This window comes from Syngnathus typhle, linkage group LG2 (assembly GCF_033458585.1).
Source record: "Syngnathus typhle isolate RoL2023-S1 ecotype Sweden linkage group LG2, RoL_Styp_1.0, whole genome shotgun sequence".
Taxonomy (NCBI): domain Eukaryota; kingdom Metazoa; phylum Chordata; class Actinopteri; order Syngnathiformes; family Syngnathidae; genus Syngnathus; species Syngnathus typhle.
Genome location: NC_083739.1, coordinates 5,027,149 through 5,046,747, shown reverse-complemented (window position 1 = coordinate 5,046,747; position 19,599 = coordinate 5,027,149). Strand labels below are relative to the sequence as shown.

Genomic DNA, 19,599 nt, shown 5'->3' with positions numbered 1-19,599 from the left:
AAGAACCCAATGACGTTTTGCTTGTGGAAGAGTAGAAGGGCAGGGACAGTGGTTATTGGCAAACACATTTTAATTCAAATCAAGTGTTTTGTCACAAGCAGTTTGAATGAATATTCAAAATACGGTAATTGTAGTCACATTTTCTGTAGAATTGGCCTCTAATTATAAAATGGCATCAATAATTCAGTTTAATAAGTGGCATATTAAAAATTATTGATCTCAAGCAGTCAATTCCCCTGCCGTGCATTTTTTTCCACAACCACTTTACTGTGGTCCATTTGAAACCCAGGCACCAATCTCGATACTCATTGTTTTCAAAATATGACAAACATTTGGTTGTCTGATATGGAAGTGTGCAGTTTTTGCATGCATGTGCTACAATGTGTCACTAACCGGCAACTGGAGTGTGTTTACTGTTGCTATGAGGGAAACAGAGCTTTCATGCGTGTTTACATATTTTGTTTCAATTTTATCATCAGCCTGGTTAATGATGATCCACAGCTGAATACATTTGGGATTTGTTTTTGTTTGAAGACAAGTGTAAAAAAAGAAAAGGCACTCATAAAAAAATAATAAAACTAGCCCTGTTATTGCATACAATGTTTTTTTTCCTTGACTGCTGAATCATACAAATTGCTTTTCTTGTTCAAGTACTTTTTCCAATTCCTTGCATTTACAGCTCTGAAAAAAAGGAAAAAAGAAAAAGACAACTATAAAATATCTGGACTATTTTTGGTATTTTGACTGTTTGTCATTTTCTGCAAATAACATTTCTAGATTTGAAATTTGGGAATTACGTTCATGGTACTTTACAGAATAAAACGACATTTTTGCTTCCACTCCCTCCAGGACTTACGGTACCTGTAAATAGCAAAATCAGAGAAACTAATATTTATGCAATGGTTTGTCATCTCTTTTTTATCCCCCCAGAGCTGTAAGCTATTTTTAAATTTTCTCTGAGCCACCTGAAATTCTTATTTGACATAGACGATCATTTTGTTTAGCACCGTTTAACCTACTTGAAAAAGAAATGATGTCATGGCAATCAAATTGATAGTCCCAACGCGTGCGTTTATCTCCTGCTATGGCCGATGTAGCTGTTCTCCACGCACAGCACCACGTAGGAGTTGGAGCAGCTGCTAGAAGTCTGCTGGAGCAGACTGCCGCTCTGCAGCGAGGACGCCTTGCCGGCGAGTACGTGACTATTCATGCGCCACGACTCGCAGAAAGCATCCACCTCCCGCTGACCGTTGCTGACCGAGCCGTGCCACATCATCTTCTCAGGCCTGCCAAATGCCCCCCAAAAAAATTAGAATTCAAGCTCACCTAAACTTTAGAAAATTCAAATTTTTTTTTTCAGCCGAAGACAGCATTTTAAAATGGAAATACTTAAGATTTTAAATTATTGACAACAATGCTAATTAGCACAACATACAAGGCACAATTTGGTCTTTGTTGTGAATTACTAGAGTGACATTTTTTACAACTGCAAAACCTAAATAAAAATGGTTGAATTGACCAATTTCAAATTTGATTAAAGTTACATTTTTAAAGTTTGATTACAGATGAATTGTTTGCAATCTTGATTGATGACCAACAAAATGTAAACGTGATGTTTTTGACTGGGACATACCATGTGTTGTCGCGGAGAACATCTTTACCATCAAAAGAGTAGATCGGGACATTCTCCTTGATGGTGCCGCCGTTGAAGATCGAATCCCAGTTGTCAAACAAGACCTCATCCTGACGAAACAAAAAAAAAATTGTGGGTGGGGTCGGCCAAGTTTTACATTTAAAAAGCAGAGACATGTTGACCAAACACAATATGCAACTACTAAGTGGTTATTAAATATTTTTTTTCCCCCTGTCAATTTCACTTTTTTGTATTTCATCTACCTTCAAGTTGAGTATTGGCATGTGATCTCTGTCAGCTCTGCGGACAATGCTCTGGAGATCTTGGAGTCTGGAGGACAAGAAGGCCCGGAAGGTTCCCTTCATTCCGATGCTTTGAGCCTGGCTGAAGCACAGGAAGTCGGCGCCTCGGATGCCCTTCATAGATCCCGTCTGGGGCTGGTTCAAGGCGATGAGATGGAGCTGGAGAAACCCCAAAACGTTCAATAAGACGCAAGTGACAGCTAACAAACCACGCCTTCTCTTACCCCTGGACCAGATGTGTGACGGTGGACGGGATTCTGGACCACGGGTGGGGCGGGCCTTCGCTGAGGGGTCACAGCGTAGTATCGGCCATCTTGGTTATTGACCCGGTCTGTGTAACTGGGGTATCTGGGGTCCGTTGGGGCGGGGTATCGCGGATCTGGCTGAGCTGTATGCCGTGTGTCAGGGCGGTATCTGCCATCGGGAAGGGTCTGGTCTCTGCCGTCGGGGTTTGTTTGGTACGGATGGTACGGCTGGTACGGCTGGCCTGAGTGACGTGGGTCGGGCTGAGAATTACGGTCCGGGTTAACTTGCTCTGGCCTCTCCGATTGCCTGTGGGAGTCGTTGGAGTTGCCGTGTGGGGGGTACGGAACGACCGGTGGCGGCTCCACGGCTGCAACCTCATTAACCTGCAAATTAGTTCATTGGATATTTAAAAGCTTCTTCAAGGAACTTTTCAGGATGATGGACGCTGGGGAACATCCGGGTGGTAAAACCAGAGTGAGATACTGCTCACTTCAAAATGGTGGCAAGTGCTGTAATTTCGAAACGCATTATGGCTAGCATGCTAGCCTAGCTTGTGCCAGCCATTCATCCCGTTTTCTCGATGGCTCCGTCTTGGTTCAATGACATAGGAGGCTTTGTCTACTACTGGTGCCATTGGAATTTTTGCCACCCGGAAGTCCTTGCGACATCACGGAAAAATAGAAACTTAGAAAAAACATGCAGGACACTCACGTCTACACTTGGTAATGGAATATAGCCTCCAAGCTGAAAAAAATGGAAGGCAACAAATTCATGAGTTTGCTGCTTCTCTGGTACTTTTTGCAGAGACGAGCCCTTCGTACCTGGATTTGACGAACCCCGTCTCTGACTCGTAGGTAAAGGTCTGTACGGTCCATGATGTAGACCAGAGAACCCTCAGGTTGTCTTCTAGCAGTGGCTGTCATGATGTCATAGGACTGCAACACTGTTACCTGCATGTCCATATAGAAACTCTTCCATCATCATCTTACATTGGGACGGAACCAACTTAATGAATTCCTTAAATAAACCAGTCCAACCACAGAATTTGGAGGTCATTTTCTGAATTGCTCACCCCGGAAGCATGTCCAGGTGTTCCGGGTACTCCAGGTGGCCCAGGTGGTCCAGGAATGCTGATAGCTGTTATTCAAGAGGCAACGAAATGACCTTTCCAATGACACATTGAAAGCAGCAAGTACGTACAGTCGACTCGTTTTTCCAACTCACTTTGCGTGCCTCGATGAGGTCCGGGGAAGGAGGCGACGCCAGGGGGTCCAGGTGGCCCTGGTGGTCCAGGGCGGCCGTCGTAGCCTCTGCCTGGTGGACCGGGTGGCCCTTCGGGACCCGGTGGGCCACGAATAGAGTCCCCTCTGGGGCCCTGGTGGTAAAGTGGTTCAATGGATGTCAAATGTACAAACTATTTTGTGCAATCAAAATGATCAAAAATAGCCGTACAATTTTAACTAATATAATAAACTAATCCTGAGCTTGAAAGTGATGTGTGATCTCTAAATATTTCCTCTTATTGATCAACTTCAGGTCTTTGTGAGCTTAGTCCCAAATTACAATCACGGTATTATGATCTCACTGGAGGTCCGGGAACTCCTGGTGCTCCTATTCCGCTTCCCCCATATCGTGGGTCGTAATGGCCGCTGCCTGGTTCTCCTTTCTCTCCTTTCAAACCCGTTTCACCCTTCAATTCATTCTAGACAGAGAATCATTGTGAAATATCCAAAGTTTATGCATTTCATTCAAAAGAGGTGTCTTACCTTAAAGGCATAAAAGTCAAAGTTTGTCCCGGCACCTGGATCGTAAGCAAGATGTTCATTTTAGGCTTGGTCCAAACACAACAAGAACATGTTTGAAGTCCAGTGGAGAGATGCATTACCTGGTATGCCGGGTAATCCGGGTGTCCCGGGGTCACCTTTCTCTCCTTTGGTGTCTACAACAGAAAGAACAGCGGCTGTAAGTTGATCCAGACAATTCAGACGACAACTTACTGTGTTGAAACTCACCTGGATAATACCTGGAATAGTCATCATAAGCCTGGAATGAGAAAGCCGCCGGTATGATGACTTTGAAGGTCTTGAAAAAAATTTCCTACTTCAGCATTTACATGTGAACTTACTCTGGATGCTGGTCCAGGAGGTCCAGGTGGGCCCGGAGGACCTGGGGGACCCTGCATCAAAACGTGGCGCGGTTACTTTAATTGACAAAGTTCCAGTTCTCCTGAATCACAGAATGCAAATATACTCACTTGGTATGCGGTACCGGACCCGCCGCCCGGCTCGCCTTTTTCTCCTTGAATGCCGTTCAGTCCCGGTCGACCCTACAAAATAAAATACATTGAGCATATTGATATTTACACAAATGTGCTCATTTTTGTTAACTTCCGTATGTGGCTGAATAAAAAATAATAAATTAAATAAAAGCAGATTAAATACTCACTGGTCTACCTGGAAGTCCAATTTCTCCTTTTTGACCTGAAGGGCCATAAGGGCCCTGCGGAGAAAACAATTACCGGTTTGTGCCACACAAAAGAACGCAAAGGCATCTACAATGTGTGCAGAAAATATATACACTGTACAATATATACGGTAGTTATACTTACTGGAGGTCCAACTGGGCCCGGAGGTCCGATATCTCCCTGTGGACAGAACGCAAAGTGTTTTTTTAGATCATATCTATGTTAGTTACTGCTTTTTGGATAGTTACCGGTTCTCCTGTCAAGCCCGCCAGGTTCAGAGGTCTCCCATCCGAACCCAGGATGACACCAGGCTCTCCTTTTGCACCCTGAATAAATCACATGCTTTTCTTTATATATTTATGGTACACACAACTCACAAAACGTTTTTGGGGTGCTGGGACTTTCAGGGGAAATTTCATCGTAAAATCCAAAATACCTTTTACAGGTGAAATCCAATTGTTTTCTTTTGACTGCACTAGTCAATGCTTTAGTACTTCATTTGTAAAACAAACAAGGAGCTGACCACAGAAATTAATAACAGGTTTTGGGTCGATGAAAATAGATTTTAGAGCAAGTGAAACCAGGTCTAAGTTGTGGCGCAGGTTGTGTAATGCAATTTTGGAATGAATCTTCAGCTTTAATTTGAATTCAGGGTGGATTTTCTTACCTTCGTGGCAAACCCTGGAAGACCCGTATCGCCTTTTTCCCCTTTCGGTCCAATGGGCCCCTAAAATAAATCAAGATGGAAGACGCATGTACTTATCTCTGTTTTTTTACATCTGGTCTCTTATGATTGCATGTCAACTCACAGGAAATCCAGCTTGGCCCGGAATTCCTACTCCCGTCTTGACAGAAAGACAGAAATAAAGAGTTGTGAACCCATGTTGCCCTGGTTTTATTATTTTTTCAATCCACTCACCTGTAAGGTGTCACGCCAATGAAGGTTGTCATGGTACAGCAAGACACAGTTGGGAGAATGAAGGTGAGTACACGATGAAGCAAAGGTGTGATGGTTAGTTTATCTATATAAAAAATAAAAAAAACTCGGACTCACAGCACCACCCTGATAAATGATCTGCCCAGGAGGTCCGGGAGGCCCCGGAGGTCCAGGTTGTCCTCCGTCACGACCTGGCAGACCCTGCGATGGGAACCAACATACAGTAATATTTACCGTACATCTCCAAAGTGGTCTTTTGAGTCAAAGTATATCCTTGACGACTTACTTGTTCCCCCTTCTCCCCTCGATCTCCTTTCGAGCCCTGAATTAACGAGGAAACGGTCATTTGTTGATTTCACATTAGTTGGATTTTTTCTAAATACTATTTTTACTCGGGTATACTGCAGCAGAAAAAAAAAAACGGAATTCGTCTGCCAGCTTACCAGTTGTCCGGGAAAACCATCCAGACCTGGAATTCCTGGTGGACCGCTTGGTCCCTCTGCTCCTTTGTCACCATTGCTTCCGGGTATACCTGGTCTACCCTAAAAATCCAGATAATTTAAATTAACATTGGAGACCTCATGGAGAAAATGTACTACGTGAGATGACAAAACAGCTTACCGCCAGACCTGGAATACCTGGAGGACCCTGGAAAACGGGACACAATAAATATTTATTATTAGCATTTTTTTTTTTTTAACTGAGGGAAGCTCAGGTGTGACACATTACCTGTGGTCCAGGTGAGCCACCATTTGTCTCGAAGCCCTCTCGATCATTCTGTGGAAAAATGACCGTTTTGACTGCACTCCAAAATTTGCTAGTCACTTTTTATGTTACTAAAATGAAATTGCAAATGATTGATGATAAAGTAAGCGTGTACTCACAAAGCTAAAGGGGCTTGGCGATCCGGGTGGCCCTGGTCGGCCCGGAGGTCCAGGTGGGCCCATGGGACCCGGAAGCCCTGCTAACCCAGTCTGTCCTGGCGTCCCCGGAAGTCCCGGGTCACCACGAGAACCCTGCAGTGAACAAGTGTTACTCACATCCTGGCAAACAAATTGAGGCTATTCCGCTTAAGGAGAAAAATTTCAAGATGGACCTCAAATGCAAGTGAACTTAATTTGACTCTCTCTGTAATTTTCTGTAATTCTGTCCAACTGTTTGCTAGCGTTGAGGAGGACCATTTATTTACAGAGCAGTTCTAATTACACATTGATGGAAAAAAAACACCTGTTGTAAATTTTGCCGTCATGTTCTTTGTTAGAGAACCGCAAGCTGTGCAAATAGTACTGAAAGAATGAACAGTTGAAGGTCAAATTTAGTTCACCTCGTAAAGTCTACGGGCATTTTGGGTTCATCGTAAGTATATATTTGAGATATTTGAGATATTTCAATATGGCAGAATATATATATATATATATTTTTTTTTTTCGCACTGAAAGGATCGGCCTATACATTATTTGATCTATGTCTATTTTGGGGTTCTCAGCTACATTTGACATGATTCAGACGGATAAACGATTCACAAAATTAGCTGGAAAATAAATCAAGTCTAAATAATAAATGAATTTCATTTAAAAAAAAAAGTACAATTATTTTCTATTTCCAATTTGGTGGCACATCTGCAATACCGCCACGGACCACTAGAGGACCGCGGACCACCGGTTGACAACCTCTGCCTTAATTCATTCTGTGAGGGATGATCTGAATATCTGCATAAAATGAACCTCCCAAAAAATCCTTTACCATAATTGTCTTGTTGGTTTTACATTCGAAGATTGGAAATTTCCATAAACCCATATTTAATTTAATTTAATTAATTTCCATAACCCACCTTCTCTGCAGCTCCTCCAAGAGAGTTGAGTTCACCGCAGTCGCCCTTTGGAGATAATTTGCAAAATGTTCAAATTACAAGACCCAAACTGCCCACATGCTTGCTATTTTAATCCAACCTTCTCTCCTCGGAGCCCAGGTTGACCCGGTGGACCAGTGAGTCCAGGAGAACCCTGAAACAGCACCAAGGGATTCAGCAACTGGACAGCTCAACACCTTGCCTAAATTAATTCTTGATCACACTTTTCAAACCAAAACACGGTCGGATAGATACACACCGGTAAACCGTTCCTTCCAGGTGGGCCAGGAGGTCCAAAGGCAACTGGACCATTAGATCCAAGTGCAACTGATGTACCAGGTGGGCCCGGGGGGCCCGGGGGACCTGGAGGACCAACACGACCCTGAATAACAAACAACAAAGGTGATCAATTCCAAAATGATTCCACTGGCTTTGGTTTCGGGTCTACTCCCACTGGTCCAGTTCTTTGCATGCCCAAATATGGTACCAACTGGCTAGTGTGAGTGCACCCTGAGATTGATACTGCCTCTGCATACCCGGATCTTCTCCCAATCTGGGTATCCTGAGCCCTCCATGTCATCAAATGTCTGTGGAGGAACACAGTTAAGCACAGCAACATTGTTAAAATGTGTGTATAACATACCGGATGATTTCTAGCTCCTGGTCCAGGAGGTCCCGGTGGACCTCTGGGTCCAGGTGGTCCTTCGCCCCGCTCACCCTGAAATTCAGAGGTCAAAATGTTAATGTGATGAAATCAAAGTTCAACTCGAATTCAAAACTGAACCTTGTCTCCTTTTGCACCGGGAATTCCAGGCGTTCCTGGGAAACCTGGCGGCCCTTCAGGACCCTGAAGAAAAGTAAAGATCCATGGAAAAGAATGAAGTTGAATCTACTCTACTGTTGTAATATGCAGAACACACTTACAGGTAGTCCATCCTTTCCTGGGAACCCCTGCGGACCAGGCAATCCATCTCGGCCCGGAGGTCCGGGAGCTCCGGGCACACTCTGTGAGCCATCTCCAAGGCGGGTAACCTCACCCGCAGACCCAGGAGGACCCGGCGGACCTGGAAGGCCCTGAACGCCACGGTCTCCTTTACTTCCAAAAGTTGTGCTACCCTAGAGAGGAGGAGGAATCAATGTCACGTTTCTAATTCTTAAACAAGAATGTCGGGACGTTGGGCAAAGTTCACAGACCTTATCTCCCTTTTCTCCCTATAAGGAAACACATAGTTGGATGCGGTTATAATAATGGAAATGTGAATGGGACCATAAACGTGAATATAGTGAGGAACTCCACCTTCTGTCCGCCACCTCCAGCATTTGAGGAGAAACCTGAGCCTGGGTCTCCCTTGGGCCCTGCGTGGCCTCTGTCCCCACGGGTACCTTTCTCTCCTCTGTCACCTTTCGCTCCTTTACCTCCAGCTAAGCCAGAAAGATGAGTGAAATATTATGCATGCATATATTGGGATGGAGAGGTGTCATTCTTTTTTTTATGTAGCAAAAGTATTAGCGGTATCAGTGCTTGGTAACAGTATGGATGACGGACGCTTCAGGATTTGAGTACTAGTACTGGTCTGAAAAAAGTGGTATAGAACATCCCTAATAAATTCATGCTTTGCATATATTTGACGAAAACTGCTGATGCAAGCAGTATTTTTTATTCACCATCCACTAACATGCGCCATCTTAATCTAATGTTTTTTTAATTGATGGTAGTTTCTGTATTCTTAGTATGTATGTGAATATTGTGCTGTGACAATTTAATTTTACAGGATGAATAAAGTATCTCTTTCTATTGTATGAGCGATTCATCTTAGGCTCGTCACTTAGAAGCAGTGCAAAATGTCAACAGGGGGCGCCATTTCAGCATTCATCTGGTTTGCGACGATCAAGCTCAAGTTACCTGTTTCTTTAAATCTGCTTCCTTTTGAGGCAATCAGCGGGGGCTCGGGCACCGGCCTGATGGATGCTGGAGTGGTCTGGTGGTACAATATGACGTAATCATAAATCTTCCACTCTCTTACTGACTGGGCAATAATGCCAGACTGACCTTCACTCCGCCTCCTGTCTGCCTCCTGCTACCTTCACCGCTACCAAAGTCGCCAGAGGCCTGAAAGACAAGCAGGTGGCATGTGAGCGTTCAGACGTCAGGTCTCGCCGTGGAGGAAACGCTTGGAATACTCACAGCATCAGAGTCGTCATCGATGTCGTCACACAAGCGCTCGGCCGCCCGAGAGTTTCCCACCAGCCTCAGATCGGCGATTTCGCCCTAAAGACAGACAAGCGGCAGTGTTTTGTGGATATGCGAAAAACATGTCTTGGAAGGAAGGAAGGAAGGAAGGAAGGAAGGAAGGAAGGAAGGAAGGAAGGAAGGAAGGAAGGAAGGAAGGAAGGAAGGAAGGAAGGAAGGAAGGAAGGAAGGAAGGAAGGAAGGGAGGGAGGAAGGAAGGAAGGAAGGAAGGAAGGAAGGAAGGAAGGAAGGAAGGAAGGAAGGAAGGAAGGAAGGAAGGAAGGAAGGAAGGAAGGAAGGAAGGAAGGAAGGAAGGAAGGAAGGAAAGTTATGACTAATAGAAATGGAAAAAGTAGAAGGGAAGAAAAAAAAAAAGGAAAAATAATAATAATTGGTTCAAAGTATCATTTTTTTCAGTGTACAAGAAATTTGAACCCGCGGGGAGGTCAAACATCATTCAGACATTTGAAGGTCCATGACACGCTCGATGAACACGTGAAATGTGGCCTGCTAACCTCAAACTTGTCCTGGTCGGCCCCCCCGGCCTGAGCGACAAAGATGCCTGCTCTTCTGTCCAGGTCCATGGGATCCGGGGAACGCTCAAAGCTCACCACTCGTGGCACCGCATCACAGTCCTGGTAGAAGGTCACCTGCTCCTCAAAGACGGACAGCGAGAACCGGCTCCATTTGTCCACCAGGCTCGGCACGTCGAAGCTAGCCGCCTCGTACGACTTCTCCGAACCAGGCTCGGTGTAGAAAAACTGCACCGTCTGGCGACCCGCCCGCACGGCGCTGAGCTTGACGGCCACATACATGAGCTTCTGCGGCCCGTCGGTGATGGAGAAGAGGACCGAGGGGCCCGAAGTGGACGGCTTGATGTGAAAGAGGAGGGAGAAGTGGCGGTAGAATGGGTTGGGCACATAGGCCAGAGCCGGCTGGCCCGACACGGCCCCCGAGGTGAAGACGTAGGCCTGGGTGCCGCCTGGCCACCGGACCCGACCGATCTCATCGGGTGGCGGATCTCCGATTAGCTGGAGCAGAGACAAACTGCTTTGCTCTGCAGGGAAGGAGCAGACGGAAAAAAAGATTGCAGAGATTAGATAAACCTTTTACCAATATGTCAAAGCCCGGCAGTGGCGGGACTAAAGTGGGGGCACTGACCCCCGCAAAAAAATGCTTGGTTCCAGGCCAATTTTTTTTTTTTTTTTTTTTACATTTCCTCTTGTAGCCTCTAAGGAACATATTTAAAATATTTATTAGCTAAACAATTTGGGGGTGTTGTAATATTTTTGGTTGTTTTGTGGACCCCTTGAGATATCCTTTCGCCCCCTGAGCAAAACATCCCAGCTCCGCCGATGAATCCCGGGGGTGAGTTATGGCCTGTCAAACTGATTAAGTGGCCCACCACCACAAATAATAACTTTAGTGTATGTTTCAAGAAATGTATTTGGTTCTTTTCCTTTTGGCCGGAAATCTGAAACAAAAAAAAAAAAAAAAAAACGACCCCACGCCAAATACTGTATTCAAAATAAATTGAAGAATAATTTGGTTGCCAGTATTTCAAATTCTGCAACATTGAGTATTTAGATAAGATAGATGATTTTTTTTGTCCTTTTATTTATTTACTGCACAAAACAACAACAAATGTGTGGCCAGAAAATGACTAAAAAAAGTGCTGATGTTACAGTTCCCATAGAAAAAAATTGTCTTGAGGCCAACAAGTCTCACAAGGTTTTGGCCCAGATGCTTCCATGGGAGGGGAGGGGGTGGCTTGGTGGCAGATTCATGAGAGAAACTGAAATGTGAATTCTGTGCATAAAGGGGGGGGTCAGAGGTCAGCTGTTTCCAAGTGACGTATGAACATCATGTTCAGTCGCAGGGGGAATCCATAACTCACAAAAGAAAACAAAACCAGGGCAAACCCAATGTGACAGTTTCATTAGTGAAGATTCAAGTCAAGATTGAGCACCAACTGCTCTTAGTGGTGGCTAAAAGGAGCTCAAAGCAGCTTTGGGCCCAGAACATGTTTTCACACAGACAACTCTGGTGGACTATTGCCCAAGTGGACGTGGAAGAAGGCTGGCAGGGTGGTCTGCTCCCATTTAGCAGCACCTGCTTTCCTGCTTCGGGGTTCCTGTGGTGGCAACACAGCTCGTGCAGCTGCCGTCTGAACTAATCTGAATGAAAGAACGTTTTGACTAAGGGTGTCCACAGCTTGCATTTCAGCTTGGTCAAAGTTTAATGTCCATTCACATCTGGAAGTGGTCCAGGCTGCTCTTTGCCTCAGGGGCCCTGAAATCTTCTTTACGTATTTATTTATTTATTATATATTTGTTATGTTATTATTTTTAATTATTATTAATAATAATTAAAAAATAATTATTTTTAATATTAATTTTATATATTATTATTTTATTATATAAAAATTATCATTTTTAATATTAATTATATATAATTATAATATATTATATTAATAATATTAATAATAATTAAAAATAATCATTCTTATTGTGGTTATATATATTTGATCTCCTTTTTATTATATTTTTTAACAATTATTATTTATGCATTTATTATTTTAATTATTTTGATGCATTTATTTATCATATATTTATTATGTTATTATTTTTAATTATTATTATTAATAATAAAAGATTATCATTCTTATTGTGGTTATTGTGCCTAATGATCAAAACAGATGTTTTATATATTTGACTCCATCCATTTTTAATTTCTCCCTATATAGTCCATTCCAAAGTTTCTACTCTTTGTCTTGAAACCGTGCTTCTGCTTTGACCAGGATCTTTCATTTCAACACGTTTCTACTTAAGTCCTTTTGCCACTTGTGGTGTTACCAGTAGCAGCCATGAAGGCTCCTCAGATGACAGATGGAAGCGTCAAGCTAATGTGACATGCACAAATGGGAAATCATCGCAACATCCATCCAGATGTTCCCTGCTGGCTCTGAAACAACAACACGGTTGTGTAGTTCCCAGCAAACAAAGTGACCTCATGTTCCAGCAGATGACATGAGGACCATGTTTCACTAATCTAGCGCCTGTGGGACAACTGGCAGTAGCGCGGGGAGATGGATTGATGGATGGATGGATGGATGGATAGAAGGGCAGATGGAGGCGCAGGAAGGAAATGCTTGTCGGATGTTCATGGGAAAGCTGACCGCAGGGGACCTGAAGCGCGCAAGATCCAATATGGCTGACTGTGGAACTAATGCCTTACAGAGGGGCCAGGGAAATGAACAAATGTTTCCTTACACTCCCACATCTATCTTGGTAACTGGATCTCCAAATTTGAGAAGCACCAAATATCAGAGAATAGAAATAGAGGAACATCTCCGGTTCGGTTACACGGGTTGACCCACATTAACACGCCCGCTTGCACCGAGCCGAGCGGATTTGATACGTCTTGAGGGATCGTCGACCGGGATGAAGCAGCTGCGACACCCATCAGATGTTCGGGAGTCGATTCAAATCGACTCGTAGAGGATAAGTGAGAACTCTTGGAAACGCATGAAGATCATGGCGTGGCTGCAAAATATCCAAATAGCCTCCAAGATTAGAGATCATGGAGATCATTCCAAAGGCCTCAAAAGTCACTGAAATATGACCTAGTGCATATTTTTGGAATCTGCACATTGTCTAACAAGGGTGATTTCCCAGCCGCATAATGTCTCTTTCAAAAAAAGACGAATTACTGCTTTGGCAAAGTGGGCAACTTAGCTGTGATCTTTGCACATCTCGCCGGACACTTTTAGAGGCCCTGTCTCATCGGGATCACAAAGATGCCTTGTTCCGAGCCGGACGCCATCACCCTCCCTCCCACAAGGAGAAGACATTTCCCCAGCCGCAAATGCCATCAGAAATGCCAACCGCTGCCAAACCGGGCTGCCACAGATGCCCCGATTGTTTTGGGACAGACCATGACGACACCCGGAAACGGAACAATGCTCATCGTTTGTTGTGGTGTGCTTTTTCTCAAATGGTCCAATTGCATTTTCAGAGATCCAAGCTTGCAAAGTGGGCTTGGGTGGGGGAACATGCGATAGTGATGACTGCATACAGAAGCAGCAGCAGAAGCAGCAGGAGAGATTTTTACGCAACAATGCAAAGCTGTTCAAGCAATAAAATTGTGTGCAATGAAAGCAGACGTGATCACCAGGAAGATCCAAGCATGGTGCCGAAAGTTTCAGCTGTTGCCTCATCAGAGAGGCTAAAAACATGCAAAGTGGGTGACGTTGAAAAAGAAAAAGCAACAATGTGCGCTCAACCACAATCAGGCACACAGGATGCGCTTGAAGGTTACCTTCCGAGTAACTAACAGACACACACTCCTCAACGGGCAGGAGGCCGCATTCCACCGGCACCTCGGCGCTGTCCAGCGACGCCCAGCAGCTGTCCTGCACTTGCTTGCAAAAGCTGCGGCAGGGCAGGTGCAGAGGTACCCGGGTGGGCGACGGGCATTCGGGCACCAGCAGGAAGCAGAGGAACCACTCTACGTGTCGGTGACAGCCCGCCCGGGTCAGCCGGGCCCACTCCTGCAGGGTGGCTTCTACCTGCTCCACGGACGTATGGTTGAAAGAATTGGGCAAGGTGAAGAACTGCTGGCGCTTTTTGGAGCACATGGGCCAACCGGACGGGACGGGCAAACAGCGTGGATCCAGAGTCCCGTTGTTCGCATCGCTTAAGTTACTGGAAAAGACGACGGTGTGTACGAGATCTTCCCCGGACCCCGATCCTGATCCGGATGCATCACCGGAGCCTTCCTCCCCCTTCCCTCCTCCCGAGCCGTCAACATTACCCGTCACGTTCCACTCAGCGCTCTCCACCTTCAGGGAACCGTTAGTAGTCCCGGGGCTGGTGGTCACATGATCCCAGGTCTTGACCAAGTTACGGATTCCCGTGGCTACGTTGAGGATTTCTTCTCCAAGCCCTGACAAATCCTCACCCTCCTCGTTCACCTTCTTCACGCCACTGGTCGTTGCGGGGGCGTCCGTAGAGGTCGGCGTGGTGGGCTCCGGGTCAGCGTTCCAGAACCAGGCCTCCAAGCCTCCAACACACAGAGCCAGGAGCAGGACCCTCAACATTTTGCTCTCCGCCTCAAAAGGTCCAAGTGTGCCGTGCTGTTACCTGGACCCTTTTAGTCAAGTTGGTCCAGAACATAGATGGGAAAAGTGCTGCAACTCGTGCTGGAAGGGCACACCCCCCTCTCGAAAAAAAATAATGGCTAGAGAGGGACGCGCAGGAGAAGGTTGGTCACTCGCCCTGAAACTCCTCCTCTTCATCATCATCCGGTGTTCATCATTTTCATGGCGTTATGAGGAGCTGCGGGGGCTATTTAGGCAAAGTTTCCACGCATTCATAAAAGACTTCAACGGATGTGGAGACTCATCATAGTGAAGGAAGTTGAAGAGCTCAGACTTTTAAAAAAGAATGCTGTAGAGTTTTGGAATGTGTAAAGTTCTCAAGATGCTCTAAATAAGATGAACAGTTTGAATTTGAAAATGTGGAACTTTTTTTTTTTTTTTTAAACAATTGAGAAATGTAGATGGAGCAGAATGTCCCAAAAATGTGAAGCATCATAATAAAAGTGAAGTTTTCTGGTGTCAGATAACAAATGTGAGGACATGAGAAGTGATAACTGATGAAAGATGAGAATGTGAAGCTACAACGAGGAAGGGGTCGTAAGGGGGAGGCTGTGTGCGTGTGTGTGTGTGTAGCTGGGAGGGGGGGGCAAGAAGTCTAAGTCCAACGGGACGTTCTCATAATCCACTCCTTCACAAGCCTGTTACCTCATTTCAGAAAATCCCCCGAATGGTTTCCATTTCCAGGTTCTCACAGAGGAGCGATAAGGGGGAAAGCAGACCCCCACCCCAGCCACACTGAGCCCCCAGTGCCCCCATCTGCCAAGTTAGAACATCCAGCTGTTGCACATTCCAGCCCTCACATCTCCCACGCCACATTGCAATGGGAGACATATTGCTCATCTGTGCATCGCGAAGCCCCCTTGAGGAATCGGAACACGACTGCCTGCAGCTTTGTGACCTCCGCCGGGTTAGCGAGGCACCTGGGCCGCGAACCTTTCAATGACTCACTTGCGTAAATTGAATTGCAGCAGAGCTTTACATCCTGTACATCAGGGGTGTCAAACTCTTTTTTTTCGTGGGCCGTATTGTAATCATAGCTTCTTTCGGTCGGCCATTATAACTGTCAACCCAAATAAAAGTATGAGCACCTCATATTATATACAGTAAAAGCTACAAAACAAACTCGTTTTCAAATCAGACGAGTAAAAACTGGGCAAATATTAAAAAAAACAAAAAGATATTAAAAGTGAAGACAATTTGCAATTCTAGTAATGACACACGAATTTGATGCACAATTTGTCTTTGCGGGCCACATAAAATGATGTGGTGGGCCGTACATGGCCCCCGGGCCTTGAGTTTGACACCTGTGCTTTAGATTGAAGACAGTGGTGCTTTGAAATAAATACGAGTTTAAAGCGTTCCATGATCACACTCGTAACTCAAACCTAATGTACGTGGTCCAACTGCATCAAGGTCGCTGCGTTCACCCAGTCCCAAATATGGACAGAACAACTGCGGAATCTCAAGCAACATGGAGGCGGATCAAATAAATCGATTCCACGATGTCTTTTGCACAAAAAGCCAGCCATGTGTTTAGTGCGTGTTTTGAGTGCGTTACTAAACTAAACACATTCCCCAGCCAAGCGTCGCCAGCGCTTGAAAAATGTTGTTGCCATGGTGATTGGTTGCGGTTAGGGAGGGGTCGTCCATCTCCAGACTCCTGCTGCTAATTTAGCACAGATGACGACCGTTCGACTCGAGTTTTTAACTTTCCTTCGCAGTTCAATTGTGGAACAAACGTTACAAAGCATTTCTTACTCACTTGGCGTCCACACTATCACCATTTTAGGTTGGAAAATGTTTTGCACAAATTGCCAGGTCATTGCTTAGGCAGCAGTACACCCGTTCGCCAACAGAGGGCAGCAGTGCAACGTTTAACTCGGATTGAACTATGTTATTTACAAAACTGAACAGTACAAGTACTAAATACTCCAAATCTTTACTGCTACTCGTAAAACTTGTGTCGTTATAAAATTCTACTGATAAACATTTACTGAAGATGTCAACTCCTTGTCCACATGTGCTTGAATTCTGCTGGAGCAGTTTAGCATTTGAAGTTAGGGAACGCTCATCCAACCGCAAAATCCGAGCTGTTGAGTCAATGCTGTCGAAGGACTTGCTTTTGTCTCGTGTTTGGAATTCCGCATAAGAAAGATGTGAAGTTGATGCCGCCGGCTACCTCGTTAGAAATTGACACCGCTAATAACACTCCTGCACGTTTCATGTGAGACAGGCCGTGTTCTGGCGCGCTCAACAAAGTAAGTGAGGAATTCAGTTTTGATAAGACTGTCTTATTGCATCTTATTAGCTCTAGGTTTTATAAAGTTGATTGTGGAAAGGTGTTTGATTTTTTTTAATGTAAGTAGCATATTTCAATGTGTATATAATATATAATGCAACTAATGGATTTTTTTTCATGCATTTCATGAGTCAAGTGGATCCAATCAGAATGAGTGGAGTAACTTGGCCAACATAATATTTTTACAACTATTCATCATAAATCAATGCCATTTGCACCGTGTTGACATTTCAAATGCTGTCCTAAACACATAATGCATGCAAACGTGATGTATGCTCGCTCCATAAAAAGTCGCCCAAACACATGAAATCCATCCTAGATGATCCTAATGGGGTGCAAGCGCTGTAATGACCTCGGCGGAGACACGATGACTCGCAAGGTCAAGCGCCACGGACTGCTTTTATCCTGCAATCAGCAGCTACAGAAAGAGCCAGAAATGTCCACCAAAGATAAAAGCCGATTAGATCTTAAAGACATCTATAGCCGGCATAATATAAACTGTGCAGCAAGTGGATTAGCTAAGAACTGACCAGAGGGGAGGAGGACCTTGGTTGCCAGTTGACATACTGGGCACCATGTAAGGATGAATTTCAAGAGGCCTGCATCTTAAGGCAAGTATGTTGCACAGCTGGAAAACAAAACATTGGCCACAGAACACCTTGTGAGCAGCCCGTTGCGATGGCAGATGTGATAGGACCGAGTGGAAGATGGAAAACAAAACAGCCTTTCAAGAGCTCATCACTCGACTTCCTCCCTCCCGCTTTTTGGCAGTCATGCTCGAATGACAGAAAACATTCCCGGGGCATTTTGATCAGCTTTGACAACGTCTTTTGGGAATTTCAGCCATCAAGTCACTTATACCAGGAAATATTGTACTTGGTCATTCGGCCGCTTTTCTTTTCGGCTAAAATTAGCCCTGCACAGCCATGTTAAAAAAATGCACATTGTAAAACGACCCTTTTGGCAAATTGATGCCACATTGGATTATGCAACAGGAAGAACGCAGTATCCGACTTCGTTGGCCTCGTCGGCCCCAAACTCACAGCCGCCTTTCAAGCCCACACATGTCTCAGAACATCGTCCAGACAAACTAAATATGCAAACTGCCTCTTCCTTGTGTGTGCATGTGCTGGGAGGAACAAACAAGCCCCCGAGAGGGGAAAAATCTAACCAACTTGCAACTTTCCAGCTGCATCGGATCTTTACTGCAAACCTAAGTGATGATGCGCAGAACATCTGGAACAAGAACACACTTGTGTGTGTGTGCACGGCCACACACATGCACGCACACGCGCAGCCGGCGCAGGTATCAAAGCATTACAGATGAGTGTTGGATTAGGTGAGGATCCTGTTTGGATTGCTTTCGAGCAAGGAAAAAAAAAAAAAACTTGATTGAAACGATAAACCGGATGCTTGGGGCTATTCAAACGATAACTACAGATGTCTGTCTAAATATAGTTGGTTTACTTATTCGATTCCAAAAATAAAACTTTCATTTTTCATTTGCTACAGTCATCCAAATGGCTCATTATTCAAATATTCATTCAATGTGTCGTGAATCTATAGCATATGAATTTTACTTTTTAAAAAGAGGGGGGGGGGGGCATGTTTTACTCACAGGTACATCCGCACGTCCACCAAATGTGTTGCTGAATAAAATTTGAACTGTACCTGTGTACTGGGTGTGTATCCGCTGGAGCCCCAAAAGCAGGATGATGCTGATGCTGAAGCAGGTCTGCGGGGTCAACCACCTGTTAGGTCCACGCATTCTTGCGGCCACTTTAAAGTTGGGGCTCTCCCCCTCCACACACAAAAATGAGGATTTCCTGTCAGAAACCTGCGGGAGGACAACTGATCATCCCCGGCTGAGCTTTGAGCAGTTTCTGGGGAGAAATAAATCAGAGAGAGAGCACAGCTTTCCCCGACCCCGCGCCCACCGATGCAGACAGGTTGAGGTCTTGAAGACACAGCAGTGTCAAGCTAGAATGACACAACTTCCTTTGGGGTGTTTTTCAAAGTAAAATAACTAATTGCCAGCGGCTGTCGCAACAAACGCAACTCGCGAATGACATTGGAATGCAGACATAACGTTTGCAAAGTACTCACAAAAGGTTTGTGATCTTGTGGGTGAAACTAAAACGCAATATAAAGTCTCAACTTTTGAATGCGATGCTGAATATTTCTATACTTTCCGCATAAGTTGCTGTTCTTTAAAAGGAGTTGAACGGCACAATTTGGAAGACTTGTTCAATTTAGGGCACCCAAAATAAAAAAGTATAAACTTAAATTTAAAGTTGCGGTTTTTGAGTCAGCCCACAGACGAGACAACACGTGATCATTTTCCATATGCGTGACTGCGCGTTCACTGTTCAGACATGTCTTTCCCTTCAGTCCCGGTCTCAGGTGCAAACTTTGCATTCTTTCCAGCGCGAGAAAAAGCTCATGAAAGACACCTTGAGGGGTTGAGGGGAGGGTGAC

General features: G+C 44.9%; 1 protein-coding gene across 2 annotated transcripts; it reads right to left on the bottom strand.

Annotated features, from left to right (window-relative positions):
* Positions 1-52: 52 nt before the first annotated feature.
* LOC133150022 (collagen alpha-1(XVIII) chain-like) lies at positions 53-19,118 on the bottom strand. Of its 2 annotated transcripts, none has more exons than XM_061272292.1 (39): positions 18,793-19,118; positions 10,177-10,718; positions 9,617-9,700; positions 9,482-9,541; positions 9,335-9,410; positions 8,729-8,853; positions 8,626-8,643; positions 8,356-8,547; positions 8,216-8,278; positions 8,075-8,149; positions 7,968-8,018; positions 7,691-7,813; positions 7,532-7,585; positions 7,414-7,458; positions 6,467-6,598; positions 6,312-6,359; positions 6,204-6,230; positions 6,026-6,124; positions 5,869-5,904; positions 5,700-5,783; positions 5,455-5,490; positions 5,313-5,372; positions 4,894-4,971; positions 4,790-4,825; positions 4,627-4,680; positions 4,436-4,507; positions 4,307-4,357; positions 4,194-4,224; positions 4,067-4,120; positions 3,948-3,982; positions 3,767-3,883; positions 3,406-3,556; positions 3,254-3,318; positions 3,003-3,131; positions 2,893-2,925; positions 2,160-2,564; positions 1,897-2,094; positions 1,634-1,743; positions 53-1,286 (listed from the first exon to the last, which is right to left on the bottom strand). In XM_061272292.1, exons 1-39 carry the CDS (start codon positions 18,887-18,889, stop codon positions 1,073-1,075), a joined length of 3,960 nt encoding a protein of 1,319 aa, XP_061128276.1. In that variant the 5' UTR covers positions 18,890-19,118; the 3' UTR covers positions 53-1,072. The 2 variants fall into 2 exon arrangements, with proteins under 2 accessions (XP_061128276.1, XP_061128275.1); XM_061272291.1 differs by lacking the exon at positions 18,793-19,118 and adding an exon at positions 13,982-14,895.
* Between the last annotated feature and the right edge of the window lie 481 nt (positions 19,119-19,599).

What these genes read in the sequence shown, in the direction of transcription:
- LOC133150022 (XM_061272291.1), bottom strand. Translation starts at nt 14,762, where the DNA reads ATGTTGAGGGTCCTGCTCCTGGCTCTGTGTGTTGGAGGCTTGGAGGCC. An exon ending in GGTCCGGTACCGCATACCAA is followed by an intron (nt 4,358 to 4,435) that starts GTGAGTATATTT and finishes GTTTTGATGCAG; the next exon opens with GGTCCCCCAGGTCCTCCGGG. An exon ending in ACCTCATCGAGGCACGCAAA is followed by an intron (nt 3,319 to 3,405) that starts GTGAGTTGGAAA and finishes CTTGAATAACAG; the next exon opens with CTATCAGCATTCCTGGACCA.